The sequence below is a fragment of the Mesocricetus auratus genome, unplaced genomic scaffold (assembly GCF_017639785.1).
Source record: "Mesocricetus auratus isolate SY011 unplaced genomic scaffold, BCM_Maur_2.0 Super-Scaffold_100707, whole genome shotgun sequence".
NCBI lineage: Eukaryota > Metazoa > Chordata > Mammalia > Rodentia > Cricetidae > Mesocricetus > Mesocricetus auratus.
In genome coordinates, this window is record NW_024429269.1 from 5,496,203 (window position 1) to 5,513,944 (window position 17,742).

Here is a 17,742-nt window from a genome sequence, read left to right on the forward strand (position 1 = left end):
CAAGATGAATAAAGAATTTAAACATACCTATAACTCCTAATACTTTAAAAATGGCCATCCTACCAAAAGCAATCTACATATTCAATGCAACTCTCATCAAAATTCCATCATAATTGACAGAAATTGAAAAGACAACCTTCGATTTCATATGAAAAACACATAAACACACACAAAAAAAAAAGGAAAAGGAAAAAACATGATAGCTAAAACAATCTCAAATAATAAAATAAATGCTGGGAGTTTTATCACTCCTGATTTCAAAATTACTGCAGAGCTACAGTAATAAAAACAACATGGTAATGACATAAAATAGACACACTGACCAACGGAATTGAATCAAAGACCCAAACATAAATCTACATACCTATGGACACCTGATTTTTGACAAAGAAGATAGAAATATACACTGAAGAAAAGACAGCATCTTCAACAAATGGTGCTAGGTAGTCAAGCTGGGTGGTTGCATGTAGAAGAATGCAAATAGATCCATATTTATCACCCAGAACAAAACTCAACTGCAAAATCAAGGACATTACAGTAACATCAGATACTCTGAATCTGATAGAAGAGAAAGTAGGGAATAGACTTGAACTCATTATCACAGGAATGAACTTTCTGATCAGGACATACTGTTGACAGTGAGATCAACAATTAATAATAGATACCTCATGAAACTGAATAGTTTCTATATGGCAAAGGACACCATCATTTGGACAAAGTAGCAGGCTACACATCTAATAAAGGGCTACTATCTATAAAATAAAGAACTAAAACAACTGGACATCAAGAAAACATTCCAATATAAAAATGGGTACAGAACTGTCTTAGAGTTCCTCTTGCTGTGAAGAGACACCATGACCACAGCAACTCTCATGAAGGAAAACATTTAATTGGGGCTGGCTAAGAGTCAGAGGTTTAGTCTATTATCATGATGGTGAGAAGCATGGCAGCACACAGTCAGACATCCTGCTAGGTAAGAAGCAGAGAGTTCTATATCTACATCAGCAGGAAGAGAGAGGAAGTCACAGTGCCTGGCTTGAGATTCTGAAACCTCAAAGCCAACCCCCAATGACACACTTCCTCCACAAGGCCACACTTCCAAATAGTGCCACTCCCTGCAAGCCTATGGAGGCCATTTTCATTCAAACTAAGCAGAGTTCTCAAAAGATGAAACGTAGTGGCCAAGAAATACTTAAAGTAATGTTCGACATCTGTAGCCATCAGAGAAATGCAAACTAACACTATTTTGACATTTTATCTTACCCCAGTCAGAATGGCCAAGATAAATAAAACAAATGATAGTTCATGCTGGTAAGTCTTTGGGGAAAAGAGAACACTTATTCATTGCTAGTAAGAATACCAGTTTGTACAAGCATTATGGAAATCAGTGTGGAGTTCCTTAAAAAGTTGAAAATCAATCTTCCACAACATCCAACAATACCATTCAAGCATATCCCTAAAAGTCTCTGTATCCTATTTCTGAGAGACTTGAACATCAATGTTCATTGTTGCTATACTCGGAATAGCCAGACATTGAAAATGCCTAGATGTCCATCAAATGACAACAAATATAATGCATTAAACAATAGAATATTATTTAGCTGTTAAGAAAAATGAAATTTGCAAATAAATGGATGTGGGTAGAAACAATCTTCCAGAGTAAGATTACCCAGACACCCCAAAACATAAATTACATTCTTTCATATAGAGATGTTAGCTTTTTAACCTTTAGATATGTTATTTCAATCCAAATAACCACAGATGTTAGGTGCCTAGTAAGGCAGTGGGGAGGAACAGAAGTAGATCTTCCAGTGAAGGAGACATGGAATATAGAGAAACTAGAAAAGAAAGACTGAGTGGAGAGTAGGATGGGAGAGCAGGGTAAAGAAAGGAATATGGGGAAGGATAACTCACAATAAAGAAACCTACAACCATAGGAGCTTCCTAAAATAGATATGTGAATGGAAAAAAATTCAAATGGAGTTATCTTATAATGGAGAAGACAACTGTCCTAACTAGACATTTTGTGTCACTAAGTAAAACTTCCCATACCAGTAATCTTGTTGAGCCAAATCTACTGGCCAAAGTGGTTTCATGAAACCCACCCAACTCCCTCCACCACAGGCTACTACAAGGTCTACTGGTTGCTCTCCACAACCTGATGGTAAGGCTGAAGACAACATTTAAGTCACAGAACATGGAGAAGTTGAGGTGTTACCCAACTAGAAGCTCATCCCTACTGACTAGTACTCATGGTAACAAAAGAAACTCTGCATACCACCAAAGAAGAAAAGCAATTGCCAGGATCACTGACTATAATAGCAACAAGCCTGCAACATATACTCATACAACCATGTATGAATGTTAAGAGAGTAACCAACAATTTTTAATTGAGTTTAAGACCCACTCAGCAGATGGAACCCACACTTGAGATGGATAGGTCATGGGCCCAAGGGAAATCCTACTACTATTATTCTGATAAAGGAACATAACATAAAATGTCTCTAAATGACATACTGCTATGCCCACAGATGCTTTTCCTTGCAGTAGACAGTAATTAACGAAGAGATCTACAACTGGACAGTGTGCCTAGCGTGAGAGACTTTGGAGCACTCCGTCCTAAATGGGATATACTCATCAAACCCCTACCCTCAATTCTCAAGGACCTATGCAGAAGGGGAGGTGGAAAGACTGTAAGAGACAAAGTATGTGACCCCAAAGAAATAGTGTCTTGCAGGCACAACAGGCCCGAATGACATATGAACTCAAAGAGACTATGTCAACACAAACAAGCCCTGCAAAGATTCAAGTCAGTCAAGAAGATATAAAATCCCACAACTAACCAGGAAACTATTTACACTTGATACCTATGAGGAAAAGAAAATCATGTTTTTTTCCAATGGATTTGTCATTGTATATATCAACTCTAGGGCAGGCGCATTTCTAGTAGTAGTTGGCCAACACAATGAACTCCATGAGTTTGGCTTTATTTTGTGCGTAGGTAGGTGTGTGTTGGAGGGGCTTTTTGTTTTGTTTTGGCATTTTGGATTTTCATTTGGTGGGGGCTGTTTTGTTTTTGTTTTTTAAGAACATGAACTTGGGTGGGTAGGATCTAGGATGAGTTGTGGTGAATATAATCAAAATATGCTGTATAAAAAGTTATAAAAAAATAAATCAGCTGGGCAGTGGTGGCGCCCGCCTTTAATCCCAGCACTCGGGAGGCAGAGGCAGGCGATCTCTGTGAGTTCGAGGCCGGGCTGGACCGACAGCCTCCAAAACAATACAGAGAAACCCTGTCTCGTAAAACCAAAAAAAATAAAAATAAAAAAATAATAATAAAATAAATCATTTAGTAATGAACAAGCAAAATATTATAGTACTCTTCTGCCAGAGGCATAAACAAAATCACCTAGAACCTACTTTGGCTGGGCATACCGTCACATCTTCAGAAGTCAGGATACTTCTGAAGGGACAAGACACACACTACAGACAGCAAAGGGTGTGTGAGCCCTAACAAATCAAGGAGATTTTTCTACAATGCCAACTTTAATTAAGATTTAAATGGACGCCAGGAATGTTGCACAGGCCTTTAATCCCCCACACACACACAGTTGGGGTATAGGAAAAGGCAGAAACACATGGACCTCTCTGAGTTCAAGGCCAACCTGATCTACATAGCAAGTTCTAGACCAGGCAAGGCACATAGTGAGACCCTATCTTAACAAAAAAGGAAAGGAAAAAATGTTTACTATAATAAATTATTTTACACCAAACAAACATAGAATAAACCTCGTTATTTTTAAGAATGAAATCTCTAGGCTAAAAGTAATTATCTAGCATGACAGGTCAGCTCGTCACCTGTAGACGAACTTGTATTAGAGAACAATCTGGGAAATTCTTTCCTTCCCTACTTCTTCTCTCCTGCCCTCTCCTCTCCTTTCTCTTCAGTTCTATGATCTCCTAGAATGGAAAACTGGCTGTTGCCCTTGACTTGAGATCACTATTGCTTTGATGGCTTATGCCAGTGACAGCAAGGCTGGTACAACTCTTGTACCAACCAGTGTAAGGACATATTTCTCCAGGGAGATCTTGGCCAAATGAGATCCACTTCTAGTCCATGAGAGCTGAATGCTCAATGCTGAATATCTTGAATTTTGAATAAATGGTTTAACAACAATGAGAACAAATTCACTTTATAAATATAATCACCTGACTGAACTTTGAATTGTCTAAGGTCACAGATTTCAAAATAGCTAAAGTTTGAAACAGGAGGGGGCTGCTGTAATCACAGAGTCTGTCTTTTCCCATTTCTCTCATTCTGGACCTGTGAATAAATAGTCAGTTTCCAAACCATTTTCTTACTTTTTATAGTTAGAGCCTTAGAGAACTATAAAATTATTTATTCTGGTACTTTTTCAATTTAATGAGATCCCCAACCTTTAGTCTTAGTTACTCAAGAAGAAAATACAAAAACTGCCCATAGCTAAACACTGAACTGAACTCATGGAACCAGTGACAGAGAGGGAGGACTGATGAGCAAAGGGGTCAAGACTGGGCTGGTTTAACCCACAGAAACAGCTGACCTGAACAAGGGGGAGCTCATGGGCCCCAGACTGATGGCTGAGAGGCCAGCATGGGACTGATCCAGACCCCCTGAATGTGGGTATCAGTGAGGAGACCTAAGCAATCTGTGGGGCATTGGGTAGTAGAGCAGTATTTATCCCTGGCGTACAAATGGACTTTGGGTGCCCAGTCCACAATGAGGTATGCTCTCTCAGCCTGAACTCTTGGGGGAGGGCCTAGGCCCTGACCTGAATGAAATGACAGACTCTGGATATCCTCCATGGAGGTCCTCACCCTCCCTGGGGAACGGAGTGGGGACTGGGTTGGGGGGCTGGGGAGTTGGTGTGGGGGGCGTGGGAGGAGGGGGGGAGAGAGATGGGACTGACATGTGAAGCAACATTGTTTCCAATTTAAATAAAAATTTAAAAAAGATAATATAATCAAAGCTAAGAAAGACCAGTTTACATATGAAAATCAGTTCCATGTATAACAATCAGATTAACTTTTTTGGTTAATTGCAACTTTCAGAAAAGGACCAGGGCTACAATAAATATCACTTTATTGATACTTTATAAAATTAATAAATAATAAATCAGAAAAAATACAAAAATGTAAACATGGAAGGAAGGGGCCGCTGGGGTAAAGATCTGGGTTCTCAAGAGACCAGAATACTTACAAGGCATTGCATGGTATATGCTTGGCCAGTACTGTCCACTGTCCCTCTTTAACCAAACACGAACTGTCCTACAACAAAGGGAAATGTATACATGAAGTCACAGCATTTAGAGTCATGCAAAGATAGTAACACACAGAAATTAAACCTTTTAACATATATGTACAGATTCATGACAGGTATAATGAATAGAGATGCAAACTACATGAGCCTAGCTAAAAATCCTGTATTCTTCACAGTTTAAAAAATAGTTTTATAAATTCTTTGAAGATTCCATACAATGTATTTATATTACTTAAATCTAAGGGTGCTGTGCATTCACAAATACATAACCCTTGAAATGCCAACCTCACATACGAATGCATACATCTGTCATGAGAGCTTTTGAAAATTGTTTTTACTTTACTGTTTTGTCTTTCCAAGTGTCTGGCCTTTGCACTAGTGACCTGGAAACAGCCACTGTTCTAAGGAATCATAGGTTTTTACTAGTGAACCACAGAGAAACCACTCTGTGAACAAAGTGCAGAACTGACATAAAATAATATTTTACATGTGACAGGAAAATGATAAAACAGTTAAGTTCACATCTTATAAGCCAGGCCTTTATCTCAAGAAACAGGTTTTCCAAGTACACATGCATGTGTACACACACACACACACACACACACACACACACACACACACACACAAATAAAACACTTTTTAACTTAAAGAATCAATACAGGAGTGATAGCCTAGAAGATGCTGGGGTAAAACACTAAAAAATCATTCCCTCTACCAGATCAATTACTGAGTTGACAAGAACTATTAACATCAATTATTTCAAATTCTGAGGTCTACTAAATAATGTTTTCAGTACCCGGAGAAGTACTGAACTAAAAACAAAAACAAAAACAAAAACAAAGTGGGGGGTGGGGGTGGCACTGAATTCCAGAAGTCAGTAACTTCCAACATCCAGGCTCCTTCCATCTGGCAGGTAGCCATGGAGAATGGCTCATTTCCTAGAGTGGCAGTTGGAGTGAGGACAGAGACACGTCCTCTACAATGTAAAGATGTGTTCTGATTTACCTGATGGTTCAGTGAGTGACCAAAACAGAGGCTGACCGTTGACTCAACCCTCTTAGGGCTGAAGGGCTTCCTTAAAGAAATGAATGACGGAAACATTTCTTTTCCTTATTGGGCCCAGATTGTTGTCTGATCTCAGAGACAGCAGAAGAGTTTTCAATGATTATACACAGGGAACACAGTTCTTGTAAAAATCACAAAATGAGGAAGACATCTATGCTCTAGAGTATCTGACTCCTAGGTTACTGCATTCTTATCTGCTCTCAACAGGAAACTGTGAAGCACACGATGAAATAGAAAGTATGGATAGACAATCTCAAGGTGGGGGAGGGGCTGGGCAAAATTGATAGAAATTATCCAGAAAGAAGTCTGAGCACTGGCCCTACTAGCGGACTGCCTAGGAACTCACAGACAACAAAATAAAACCAGAATGGGAATGTATGACTGAACTGGGAATATTACTTCTGATGAATATTCTATAAGAAACTTCAGTTGAAATATTGCAGAGTACAGTAAGTGAAACAAAACCACCAGAGAAACAAACAAGCAAGCAAATAAAAAACAAGCAAACGAGAAACAAAAACAAAAGACTAGAGAGGTCCTGCAGGAATCTGAGCAGACCAACCAGGCAACCCTGAAGCCAGGATAACTGAAGCCAAATGAGAAGCTGGAACTGAAAAGAATAACTGGCAAAAACAAGACAAACAACAACAAAACCACAGCCGAAGAAGAGAGCTGTACGGCGTCATTTAAGTTATCAACATACAAATATGTGAGTCCTGCAAGAAGAGAAAGGTATAGAAAAGTATTTCAGAAAAAAAAAACACAGGAAAAAAATTACCAAATTTGATGAGAGACATACACATCCAAGAAACTCAAAGAACTCCAAGAAGATAGACTGAATTAAAATCAAATCATCAAATGGCAAGGAGAAAAATCTCAAAGGCAGGGAGAGAAAAACAACTCATTGCGTACAATAGGGCAGCAGTAATCAATTTCTCACAGAAGCAGGGGGCAGAAAGAGGTGAGGTGCTAAATGAAACAACCATCAACCAAGAACTATCTGCTGACCCAGCCAGCAAAAACAAAAGAAAGTCTAAGTGGGAGCCTCCAGATCAATGCATCTTTGAACCCTAATTGAAGCTTCTATTGGCAATAGATGGTGATTAACATAAGGGCCCAAAGCTGACTAAAGCCCAAGTGTAAGCAACTACTTAGCCCTAATGGGAATTTATTACACACACACACACACACACACACACACACACACACACACACACACCCCAAGGCTCAGGGATCATTGCAGAACAGGGAGCGGAGTGTAAGAGCCAGAAGATAAAGGATGACTACAGAGAAACATCTCAGGACACAGCAGAACAGCTGCACTGTCAATTCACAGAGATTGTGACACCAGGTACAAGACCTGTGCCAGACCAAAGACCAGCATGGAGAGGTAGGGTGAACACACAACTCCACCCCTAGTAGTGAAGCAAATGGCAATTGTTAGGTTCCGGGAGAGGAAGAGACAATTTTCTAAGAGTACATCTCCTGATAAGTTGACCATGCTCCAGCAGAAGACAACATAGACAAGAATAGTTGAGCAGAACAAACTGGTCTTCAAGGGGTTTGTTTTGTTTTGTTTAAAAAAGAGGGCACAAATTTCAGTGGGTAGATAAAGGTAGATCTGGAAAGAGGAGGGCAAATATGATCAAAAGCATTGTATAAAACCAAAAGCTCTCAAAGGACTAATAAACTTGAAACCTTAAAACCCAATCCTTCACATAAATGAAGGAAAACATTACCAAAGCCAGGCAAATATATCATTAAAAAATCTCAAGTCTATATTTCTTATGAATATAGATGCCAAGTTTCTCAACAAAACACTGGCAAATCAAAAACAACAAGACCATACGTCATGACCAGGTGGGCCTTACTCCGAGATGCAAGGGTCATTTAGAATGAGAAAGTGAATCCATATAGCACAGTTTATCAGTAAAATAGAACATCTATAATCATCTAATTCAGTTACTTTCAACCTTCTGAATACTGTGACCCTTTAATATAGTTCCTTATGTTGTGGTGTTCCCCAACCATAAAATTTTCATTAATACTTCATAACTCTAATTTTGCTACCATTATGAATCTTAATGTAAATATCTGTGTTTTCCCATGGTCTTAGTCAACTCTCAGGAGACACCACCCACAGGTTGAGAGCAGTTGATCTAACTGGGATGCATTTGACTAAATTCAATTTTTCATGACAAAGAGTATGCTTTAAGCAGAAGTTTTCCTTAATGGTGCAGGGCATCTATTAGTTACTTTCCTCCAAAACTAAAGAAGCAACTTAAGCGTGGTTTTATTTTGGCTTCCAGTTTGAAGATACAGTTCAGCATATCGAGGAAGGCATGGTGACTGGTCAGATGACTGCATAGCACAGACCAGAGGGACAAATGTTGCTAAGCAGCTGGCTTTCTCCTCCTTCCCGTTTTATCCAGCTCAGAACCCCGTCTACAGGATGCAGTCATTCTCATTCAGGGTGAGTCTTCCTCTCTGAAATTCTCTTTGGAAATGCTGGTACAAACATGCCCCTGTCTCCTAGATTCCAAACCAGTCAGGCTGACAATGAACCACACAAAGTATTCACTGAAAATTCACACTAACAGCACACTCACTGGTTAAAGAATGAAAGCTTCCGAAAAAAAATCAGGGAGAAGGAACAATATGCCCCTTCTTTTTTCAACTACTGCCAGCACAAATTGGGTAACTATACAGATAAATAAAAGGTGCAATGGTTAATGTTAATTGTCAGGCTGACTGACCCCATCACAAAAGCTCAGGTCCTACACTGAATAAAAGCAGAAAAAAGGGTTCATCTGTTTCCTAGTTGCAGACACAATGTGACCAGCTACCTCATACACCTGCCTCCTTGTCTTCCACACCTTGATGGACTCTATCATCTCAAACTGTGCACCAACCTTCCTCCTTAAGCTGCTTCCTGTAAAAAATTTACTCACGGTCAGCAAAAGTCACTAGTGAAGGCATCTAAATTGGAAAAGGAGTAAACTAACTCCCATCTGTACTGGTTCCTACTCCCGCCCCATCCCCCTACCCAACACGCCACCCCATGCATGTCTATGCAGTATACTGAAGCTAAGAAATAAATCAAACAAAGTTGCAAGGTTTAAGATTAGAAAACTGGGGCTGGAGAGATGGCTCAGTGGTTAAGAACACTGACTGTTCTTCCAGAGGTCCTGAGTTCAATTCCCAGCAACCACATGGTGTCTCACAACCACCTTGAATGAGATCTGGTGCCCTCTGCTGGCATGCAGGGAGAAGGCTGTATACATAATAAATAAAATATTTAAAAAAAAAGATTAGAAAACTGCCTATACTGCCTATGTTTCTAAAAACATAAGCATTTCTAAAGAAATGCCTGGTCCTCAGTACCTTAACATTCAATCCGCAGAATAACCTATCAAATAGAGCTAGCTCTCTTTACTAAATATTACCTTCCGTCTTTACACTACCCTTGTATTAGACAGCTGAAAATACAATCACATTTTAAAAGCCTGTTTTTTTATCTCCTGTGATGCTATCAGGAGGTGGGGCCTGCATCCTAGAGAGAAGAAGTACAATTTGGATGGGCAGAAATTTCCTGAGTGCAAATTCCACTGTATAAAGCTTATAGAACTTAATGTTCCTGGAAATTATATTTAGCACACACATGTTTTTTATTTTTGGGGGTTTCGGGGGGGTTGGTTTTTTTGTTTTGTTTTTTTATTTTGTTTTGTTTTGTTATTTCGAGACAGGGTTTCCACTGTGTTGTTTTGGAGGTTGTCCTGGAACTCGCTCTGTAGACCAGGCTCAGAGATCCACCTGCCTCTGCCTCCCGAGTGCTGGGATTAAAGGTGTGTGCCACCAATGCCCGGTACACACAGTTTTAACAGTAAGTGAAAAACCTATTTTAAAAAACAAACACTTTTCTTTATCAGAGGAATATCAACTATGGCCAGGGATGTAGATCAATGACAAAGGGCATGCTTAGTGTGTGCCAAGTCTGGGCTGGAAACCAGCACCAAGAAGAGAAGGGGAAGGGAGGGGAGGGAAAGTGAGGAGAGGGAAGGCCGCCGGCCCAAGGGCTATGACACCCTCTTCTGGCAGGCACATAAGCGATTATATGATTTTATATATATATGGGGTGGTGGTGGAGGGAAGCAAAGAAGAAAGGAAAATAAGTATAATTTAGAGTCAAGAGACAAGTTTAAGACAGCAGAGGTCAGTGTGCTGGGGGAGGAAGCCAGGCCCTCTTTCATGGGGGAGGGGTAGGAGGAAGCCGCACACACTCACAGGGATAGACAGCAGGTGGCAGAACTACAGTGAAGGGACAAAGGACTAAAGACTGTGGGAGCTGTGGAGTTCCCCAGTGCAGCCTCAAGTTAGGCAGAGAAGGACAGGTGTTTACGAGAAGGTGGCGAGGGAATGCGAGGGTATTCCTGGAAGGGCGCACATGAACAGCCGGGAAGACGGCCCTAGTGAGCAGCAATGGTGAGAAGAGCACCAGCCAGAAAGCCATGGAGGCCTGAGGAGCCACTGAGAATAAAGAGTCAGAGACAGAACGCCATTTGTTTGTGGGAAGCCAGGGAAAGTCCTGGTAACCTAAAGAAACTGGTTTGCTCTCTCCTCAAAGGAATATGAGGTAATTTATTCTGAGCCAATTATGAGAGGCCATGGTCTGGGAACAAGTATTGGGTTATACCAAATAGCATGTTCTACACTGACAGTAAATACGTGCGTTTTTATTAGTTACAGAGCAAAACAAAACCTTAAACCAGGCCAAATACAGTTAAGTAGTGGGGACCATGGACTGATGACAGTCTTAGTTTACGGTGGAAGCCAGTGCTCTTCTAAGAAGATGTTTAAATAGAAAAGGTGAACCACAGGACTAGACAGGGACAAGAGATGGTAAAATACATTATGCATATGTATGAAACATACAATGGTGCCCATTATGTATCATTAATATATGCTAATAAAAACATGAAGAAAAACATATGTCAAAGGCTTAAGTGGTGGAAAAGGATGTCAGGTCAGCCACAGAAGTGGGCCACAGAGACTTTCAAAGAGACTAAAAAGCAGCCCCAGATAACTGGCTCCAGGTCTGCCATATTCTGTCAACAGTCACAAAATGCTATCAGTGACTCAGTCACTAACAAACCTGCTTTCCCACTACCCCAGGGGAACAACGGACAAGATGATTGGGGGGCTTTGCTGAGTGGTAGAGCACTGACTAACAGTACCACCCACCTCCAGACCCACAGGGAATGGTTAATGACCTAAAACCACGAACCTGCCACAGCTGAGAAACTCCCCATTCAACATACGGATGAAAACACCTGCCTGCCTAACAAGAAAGCAACATATGGAAGACAGGGAGAACAGCTGGACTCATTCAGAGAAGGAAATACAGGGAGCACATCCATTGATGAAACTTTCCTCCCCAAAAGTTCCCTCCTCTGGCTATAGAAACCCAAGTCCCCTGCACCTGGGCGCAATGACTCCGCTATGAGGGAAAGACTGGTGTCCTTCAATGGCTCTGCTTCTGCTGCGGCCAGTTTATTCTTTTATTTCCACATCGCCTTGATCAATCCTGACCTAACACAGAGCAAGGGGTGACAACAAAGGTAGGGAGAGAGTGTGCTGAGGGTCTAAGACCACAAGGACAGATGTTTATCGGTTGGGAAGTGTACCCTCGGGCTTAGGTGCTGACTGGCTGTGGTAACTGAGAACAGTGGTGCCTTTCATTAGCAGGCCTTTTTTCCCCCTGTGGAAGACAGTGTTTACCTTGGAGCATGCTGAGTTTGGAGGTAGTTCACTCGGGGCTGTCGTAGCAGGAACTGTCTACCTGGCATTCAGTGTCACAGCACACAGGAGCTGAGATCAGTAAATAGAAGAGAAAGAAGGATGCACACAGCCCCTGAATGCCACCAACAAGCAAGGGGTGTGGGGCCATAACAAGTGCAGAGATCTCTCAGGGCAGGTCACTGACCAGCAAAGGACCTGCCCTGTAGACAGTGTGCCCTGGCTTTACATCTCGAAAGCAAGGTCACTATCATCAGGACACCTAAGAACTACACCAAATTCACAGTGAGCGCACAATTAAATAGCATCTTCTGAGCTCATTTTTCTGAGGAGAAAAGGGAGGAGGGTTGGGGGTGTCAACAAACATTGTACCACAGGTTGCTAAGCTACTAGGAAAAAAAAAAAAAAAGACAATCTATCCATGTTGAAATCTAGGCTTTAAAAATGTGCCTGAGAATGAGGTAACCTTCATTAGTTACCACGGCAACGAGCTTCAATTCCCTGAGGACAACTGTTTTCGCATCACTGAAGTAACTTGGGTTGAGGGGTAGAGAGCAAATTCCACTGTGTGTGGTAAATCTGGGTTTCCAGGGAATGCCTCTCCAATAGATTACTCTCTGCAGCAGTAATACACAGGCAAGGAACCTGCCCCTAGCAATCTGATAACAGGAAAAGTTTGACCAATGGTATGTCAGTCAATATCATTTGGTAGTTTTTACAGTAATTGGTTTAAAGGATACAAAATGTTCCAAACGCAAAGACATTTGTAGTGTGAAAGATTAACTTAAAGAAAAAAGCTCTCTTTAATTACTAAATTTCTGACTACTGTGTTGCTCCTAACACGGCATACAGCTCCCACAGGAAATAACTAAATCTAACCTTTGCCAGTGCCCTGTGTATTTTTGGTGCCCAGAAGCTGCAGTTCAAGTTGGGTGCCATACAGTCCCTGGTCGCTCTGTCACAGAGTTCAATTTCTCAAATCAAGGACCCCACTATGAAAGACGTCCCCTGCTTTGCTGACTCACAGACACAGATCTTGTTCTTAGATGCAGCAACCCCTAACCAGCGCCATCTGTCGGTAGCTGGAGAAGAGGTGTAGAGCGCTACAGCCCACCACCTAGTGTGGAATTACTGACTGCTCCACAAACATCATGAGCCTTTGGGTATTTGAAGTCACATAGCAGCCAGTAAGGTGTGCACAGGACAGTCCCCTTCCCTGGCCATTTTACCATCAGAGGCATATATGTCTCTTAACTCCAAAGTCTGGGAGAACCTTTACACTGATTACAAAAATCACAAGCAAGAAACATGGTTGTCAGGTGTGAAAGTACTTTTAAGTGGGTAAATGGGGCCTAAAAAATGAAGATAAGGGACACATGAGACAGGTGCACATAACAAAGATGATAACTGCACTGTCCTCCGTCATCACTCACGCATGAGGTCTCAGGGATTAGGGTTCCTACAGGAAAGGCCATGCTGGGAATGGGAGTGACCTCTGACTCCAGTTCTGGTAATCAGATCATAGTTAATGTGCCTAGCACTGCTGAGCTTCCCTGACACCTCATCGGTAAACTGTAAGAGTTGTGTGGACACAGTAGGGCCAGACTGAGACTTTCTCTCCCCGGTTTTAGGCCTGCTAATGAAAGGCACCACTGTTTTTCTGTTTCTCTCTATTGTGTGTAGTTTTTTGGGTTTTTTGTTTGTTTGTTTGTTTGGTTTGGTTTGGTTTTTCAAGACACGGTTTCTCTGTATTGCTTTGGAGCCTGTCCTGGAACTCACTCAGTAGACCAGGCTGATATAGAACTCGCAGAGATCCGCCTGCCTCTGCCTCCGGAGTGCTGGGATTAAAGGTGTGGGACAACAACACCCGGCTACTGTGTGTAGTTTTAATGTGAGCAAGTACGGAGACCCAGAGGCAGTTTTTCTGGGCAGGGTCTCTGGTAGCAGTCTGGGCCCTGAAGGAAGTCCCCATGGGAGTAGCTGTGGTAGTAAGCAGGACCCGTGACCTGCACTGTGGTCTGGCCTTTATGTGTTCTGGCCCCTCAAGCTGTGGTCTGTTTTTAGTGTTGCAGTTTCTGTCCTTCACCACTTTGGGCTTCTGGCTTCCAGGACACCCTCCTGCTTGCTGTGTTTCTGCACATTACCTCTCTTTTAAAAGAGCCCCTTATGTGGCCTTTGGGGTGCCTCAGACAGGACGAAGCTGCAGGATCACCCTGCACTTGGGTCTTTGTGAGGACACATGACATCAGCTGTCAGCACTAGCCAACAAAGCTGTCCACCGGGGAGACCGGAATCCTCTTGACAACTCTGCTAATTTTTCTTGAGTATTTTCATATTTTTATATTAAACTCTTAAAAATGCCTCTGGGTTTACATATTGTAACACTGATATTTTTATCACCTACCGTATTTAACAGAGAAGTTGTTTTCCGAAGGTTAAGTGAATATATAAAAGGAAAACAAGAGCAAAACATAAAAGAGAAAAACAAACATATTCTTGATAATAGAGGGAGTGACGCAATCGTGGGTCAGAGGCTGGCAGAGCCCTAGTTGTCAGCAATGCCATCTGTTGTCATTTGCCCCTAAGTGCTTCACTCATGCTTATCAGCGTCGTCCAGAAGGAAGAAATCTGGATGTCACTGAAGGACTAGCCTATATTTAAAAGTTGTCCCTGGCTCCATTCACAGTTAGGGGCATGGTCTGTTTCATCATACTAGTATATTCCTGTCACCTATGACAGTGGCAGACACTGGATGAAGGCTCCAGAGGGACTTCTTAAAACATTGAGAAGCAAGAGAAGCCACTCAGAGAATGTCCTGACTGTCAGTATCCCAGATCAGCAAGTGGAACCAATTGCTCTCCTGTCAACTTAAATCACAGCAGAGCCAAGGCAAAGAAAAGGACAGCTTCTTTTGATGATGAAAATGTCCTAGAAGTAAACAGTGTTAATGACTTTACAATACTGGTTATATATGTAAAGTCACCTAAAACATACACTTAAAATTGCAGATGGGTATGTGAAGTAAAAAATAAAAAGAAAGGAGTTGGGTGGTGGTGGTGCACACTCAGGAAGCATGGACAGGAAGATCTCTGTGAGTTCGAGGCTAGCCTGGTCTACAGACTGAGTTCCAGGACGACCTCCAAAGCTACAGAGAAACCCTGTCTTGAAACGCATGCCCCCCACTCCTCACCCCCCGCAAAAAAGAAAAAAAGATGAACCTGAGTAGAACAGAACTTGGGACTGAGAAGTATTTTCTACCCAAAATTAAACAAAGCAAGAAGAAACCAAAAAGACCATCATCCATTCTGCTTGTCCTCTACTCTCTTACTCCTTTACGAATCATCTTAAAATGAGCAAAGCAAAGGTATAACCACCCCCGGTGGTTGTGTGATGGTCCCGGAACTCTAGAGGAGGTTGATGCTTTGACGGAAGTTGCACAGGTAGATGGCATAAGGTCATGTCTAGTCACATCGTCTTGGATACAGTGTGAGCCTTGATTAGATAGTGCCTAGACCATAACATGATGTTAAGTCATTATTGTTACCTTAATTCTGTATGACAGTGGCATACTGAAAAAGTTACCCTTTATTTGTACATGTTGTGGCTCATCAGATGAAATGTATGTGCATACACCAGAGAATTAACCCAGGGCTCGGAGTACACCCTGCAGCCTGAGCTACATCCCAGCCCTAGTCTGTTTAAAGAGAACCCCACTACTCCATCCCAGGGAGGGTGGCGGACAGCAGATGCATAAACGAGAAAGGCAGAGACTGATAACTGAAGTCAGAAAGTGATTTCTCACTATATTTGTTTCTTGTGTATGTTTGGAATTGTTCACACTAAACTGTTTTTAGATTATTTGAGCCCTTGATTTCTATCAACACCGATATATGTATATTCTATTAACCACAGACTCCCCCAGGAGTACAGAGATCATAAACAGTAAAGCTGTACTGGATATTATTAATCTGAGTGATACTAAGCACTTGCCATCTACTTAGCAACCTTTATTGGTTGAATATCTTTTGTTGATATTAGTAAATAATACACAGATAAAATGCCTTTTACTCTTAGATAACAGGTTCTGTGCTCAGAGAACTGAAAAAGAAAGACTTCCATAGAGCTGTCCATAATACCTTAGAAAAAACTTCTCCCAAAGGAAAACACCATATGACATAAAATAATTCCACATTAACCAATCTAATCATTTTGAACATGAGCCTGCTTTCTTCTATGACAGAGAAAAACACTGGGTTTCGGGTAGAGTCCTGGAAGTCCTTGCAGCTCAGCCTAGTTCAGGGAGTAGCGGGCAGGTGGGGAGAAGGCTTAGCAGGGAAGAACACTTGCTGCTCAAGCACAAGAACTCAGCTCAGATCCCAGCACCCACGTCGCCTGGCTTACAAGCACCTCTAACTCCAGCTCCAAGGGTTTGTCTGCCACCCACTTCTGGCCTCTGGGAGCACCTGAACACATCTGTTATGTAAATTTAAGTATTTCTTAAAGTAACTAAAACTAATCATATTTCTGACAAATTTAATACAAGTCTGATGTCTGTACAAAGGAAGCATAAACCATGAAAACCAAAAGTAATGGTACTACATCTTTACTCTGCCTTGTCAAATGAACATACACAAGTGGCCACTGCCCTCGACAATGCTGTTTGATGTGAAGTGATGAGTTAGAATGAATGGTTGAAAATAACAAAACTCTGCCATCTTGAAAAACCAAGTCAGGCATAGTAGAGCACATCTTTTAATCTCAGCCCTTGGGAGACAGAAGCAGGAGGATATCTGTGAGTTCAAATCCAGCCTAGTCAACATGTTCCAGACAGCCAGGGCCACTCAGTGAGACCATTTCTCGAGGGGGGATGGGGGAGAAGAAGGGAGGAAGAAGACAGACCAAAGCATCAAAGCATGCAGACATCTCCCCATAACCAACCTCTTCCTGTGTGTGGGTTTTGTTGTTGTTGCTGTTGTTGTTTTGTTTGTCTGTGTCACCCTGGCTGTCCTGGAACTCACTCTGTAGGTCAGACTGGCATCAAACTCAGAGATCCACCTGCTTCTGCTTCCGGAGTGCTGGGATTAAAGGCGTGTGCCACCACCAACTGCCCTCCCCATGGGTTTTTAAGATAATGTATATTCATGAACGTTAATACACCTCACAGTCAAATCTCATTAGCTTTTCTTCACATTGGCCCTTTCCCATAATTTCTAAAGAATTATTCATCAATATTCCCTGATGTGTCAAATGCATAGTACAACGAAATGGAGCCCGACCTGCAACAGTAAAATTTCTCTATATGTTGACCAGAGAAGTATCAGCAAAACGAACTGATTATTTCTTGATCTCCCGGTTTCAAGTTCTATACCAAAAGACATAAAAGTAAACTGATTAAATGCACCAAGAAGCGGGAAAAATGGAGCTTCCATTTATTAGTGAAACTTTGCTTCCTGGGGTGGGGGTGGGGAGCAAAGGAGCAGCTAGCTACAGTTCAATTCCTAAAACTTCCAAGAATTCACTAAACTACAAAGAGAATTGAACGCCGAAGACTCTTGAGTGAAAGTTGAGAAGCGACACAATCC

The 17,742-nt window shown here is 41.7% G+C and overlaps 1 protein-coding gene across 1 annotated transcript in view; it reads right to left on the bottom strand.

Moving 5' to 3' along the window:
* Window positions 1-17,742, bottom strand: part of Wdfy2 (WD repeat and FYVE domain containing 2) — a 145,019-nt gene that overhangs the window by 89,605 nt on the left and 37,672 nt on the right. Inside the window, exon 2 of the mRNA XM_005075280.4 lies at window positions 5,240-5,307. Coding sequence (XP_005075337.1) covers window positions 5,240-5,307 — 68 coding nt within the window. The remainder of the gene's footprint in view (window positions 1-5,239; window positions 5,308-17,742) is intronic.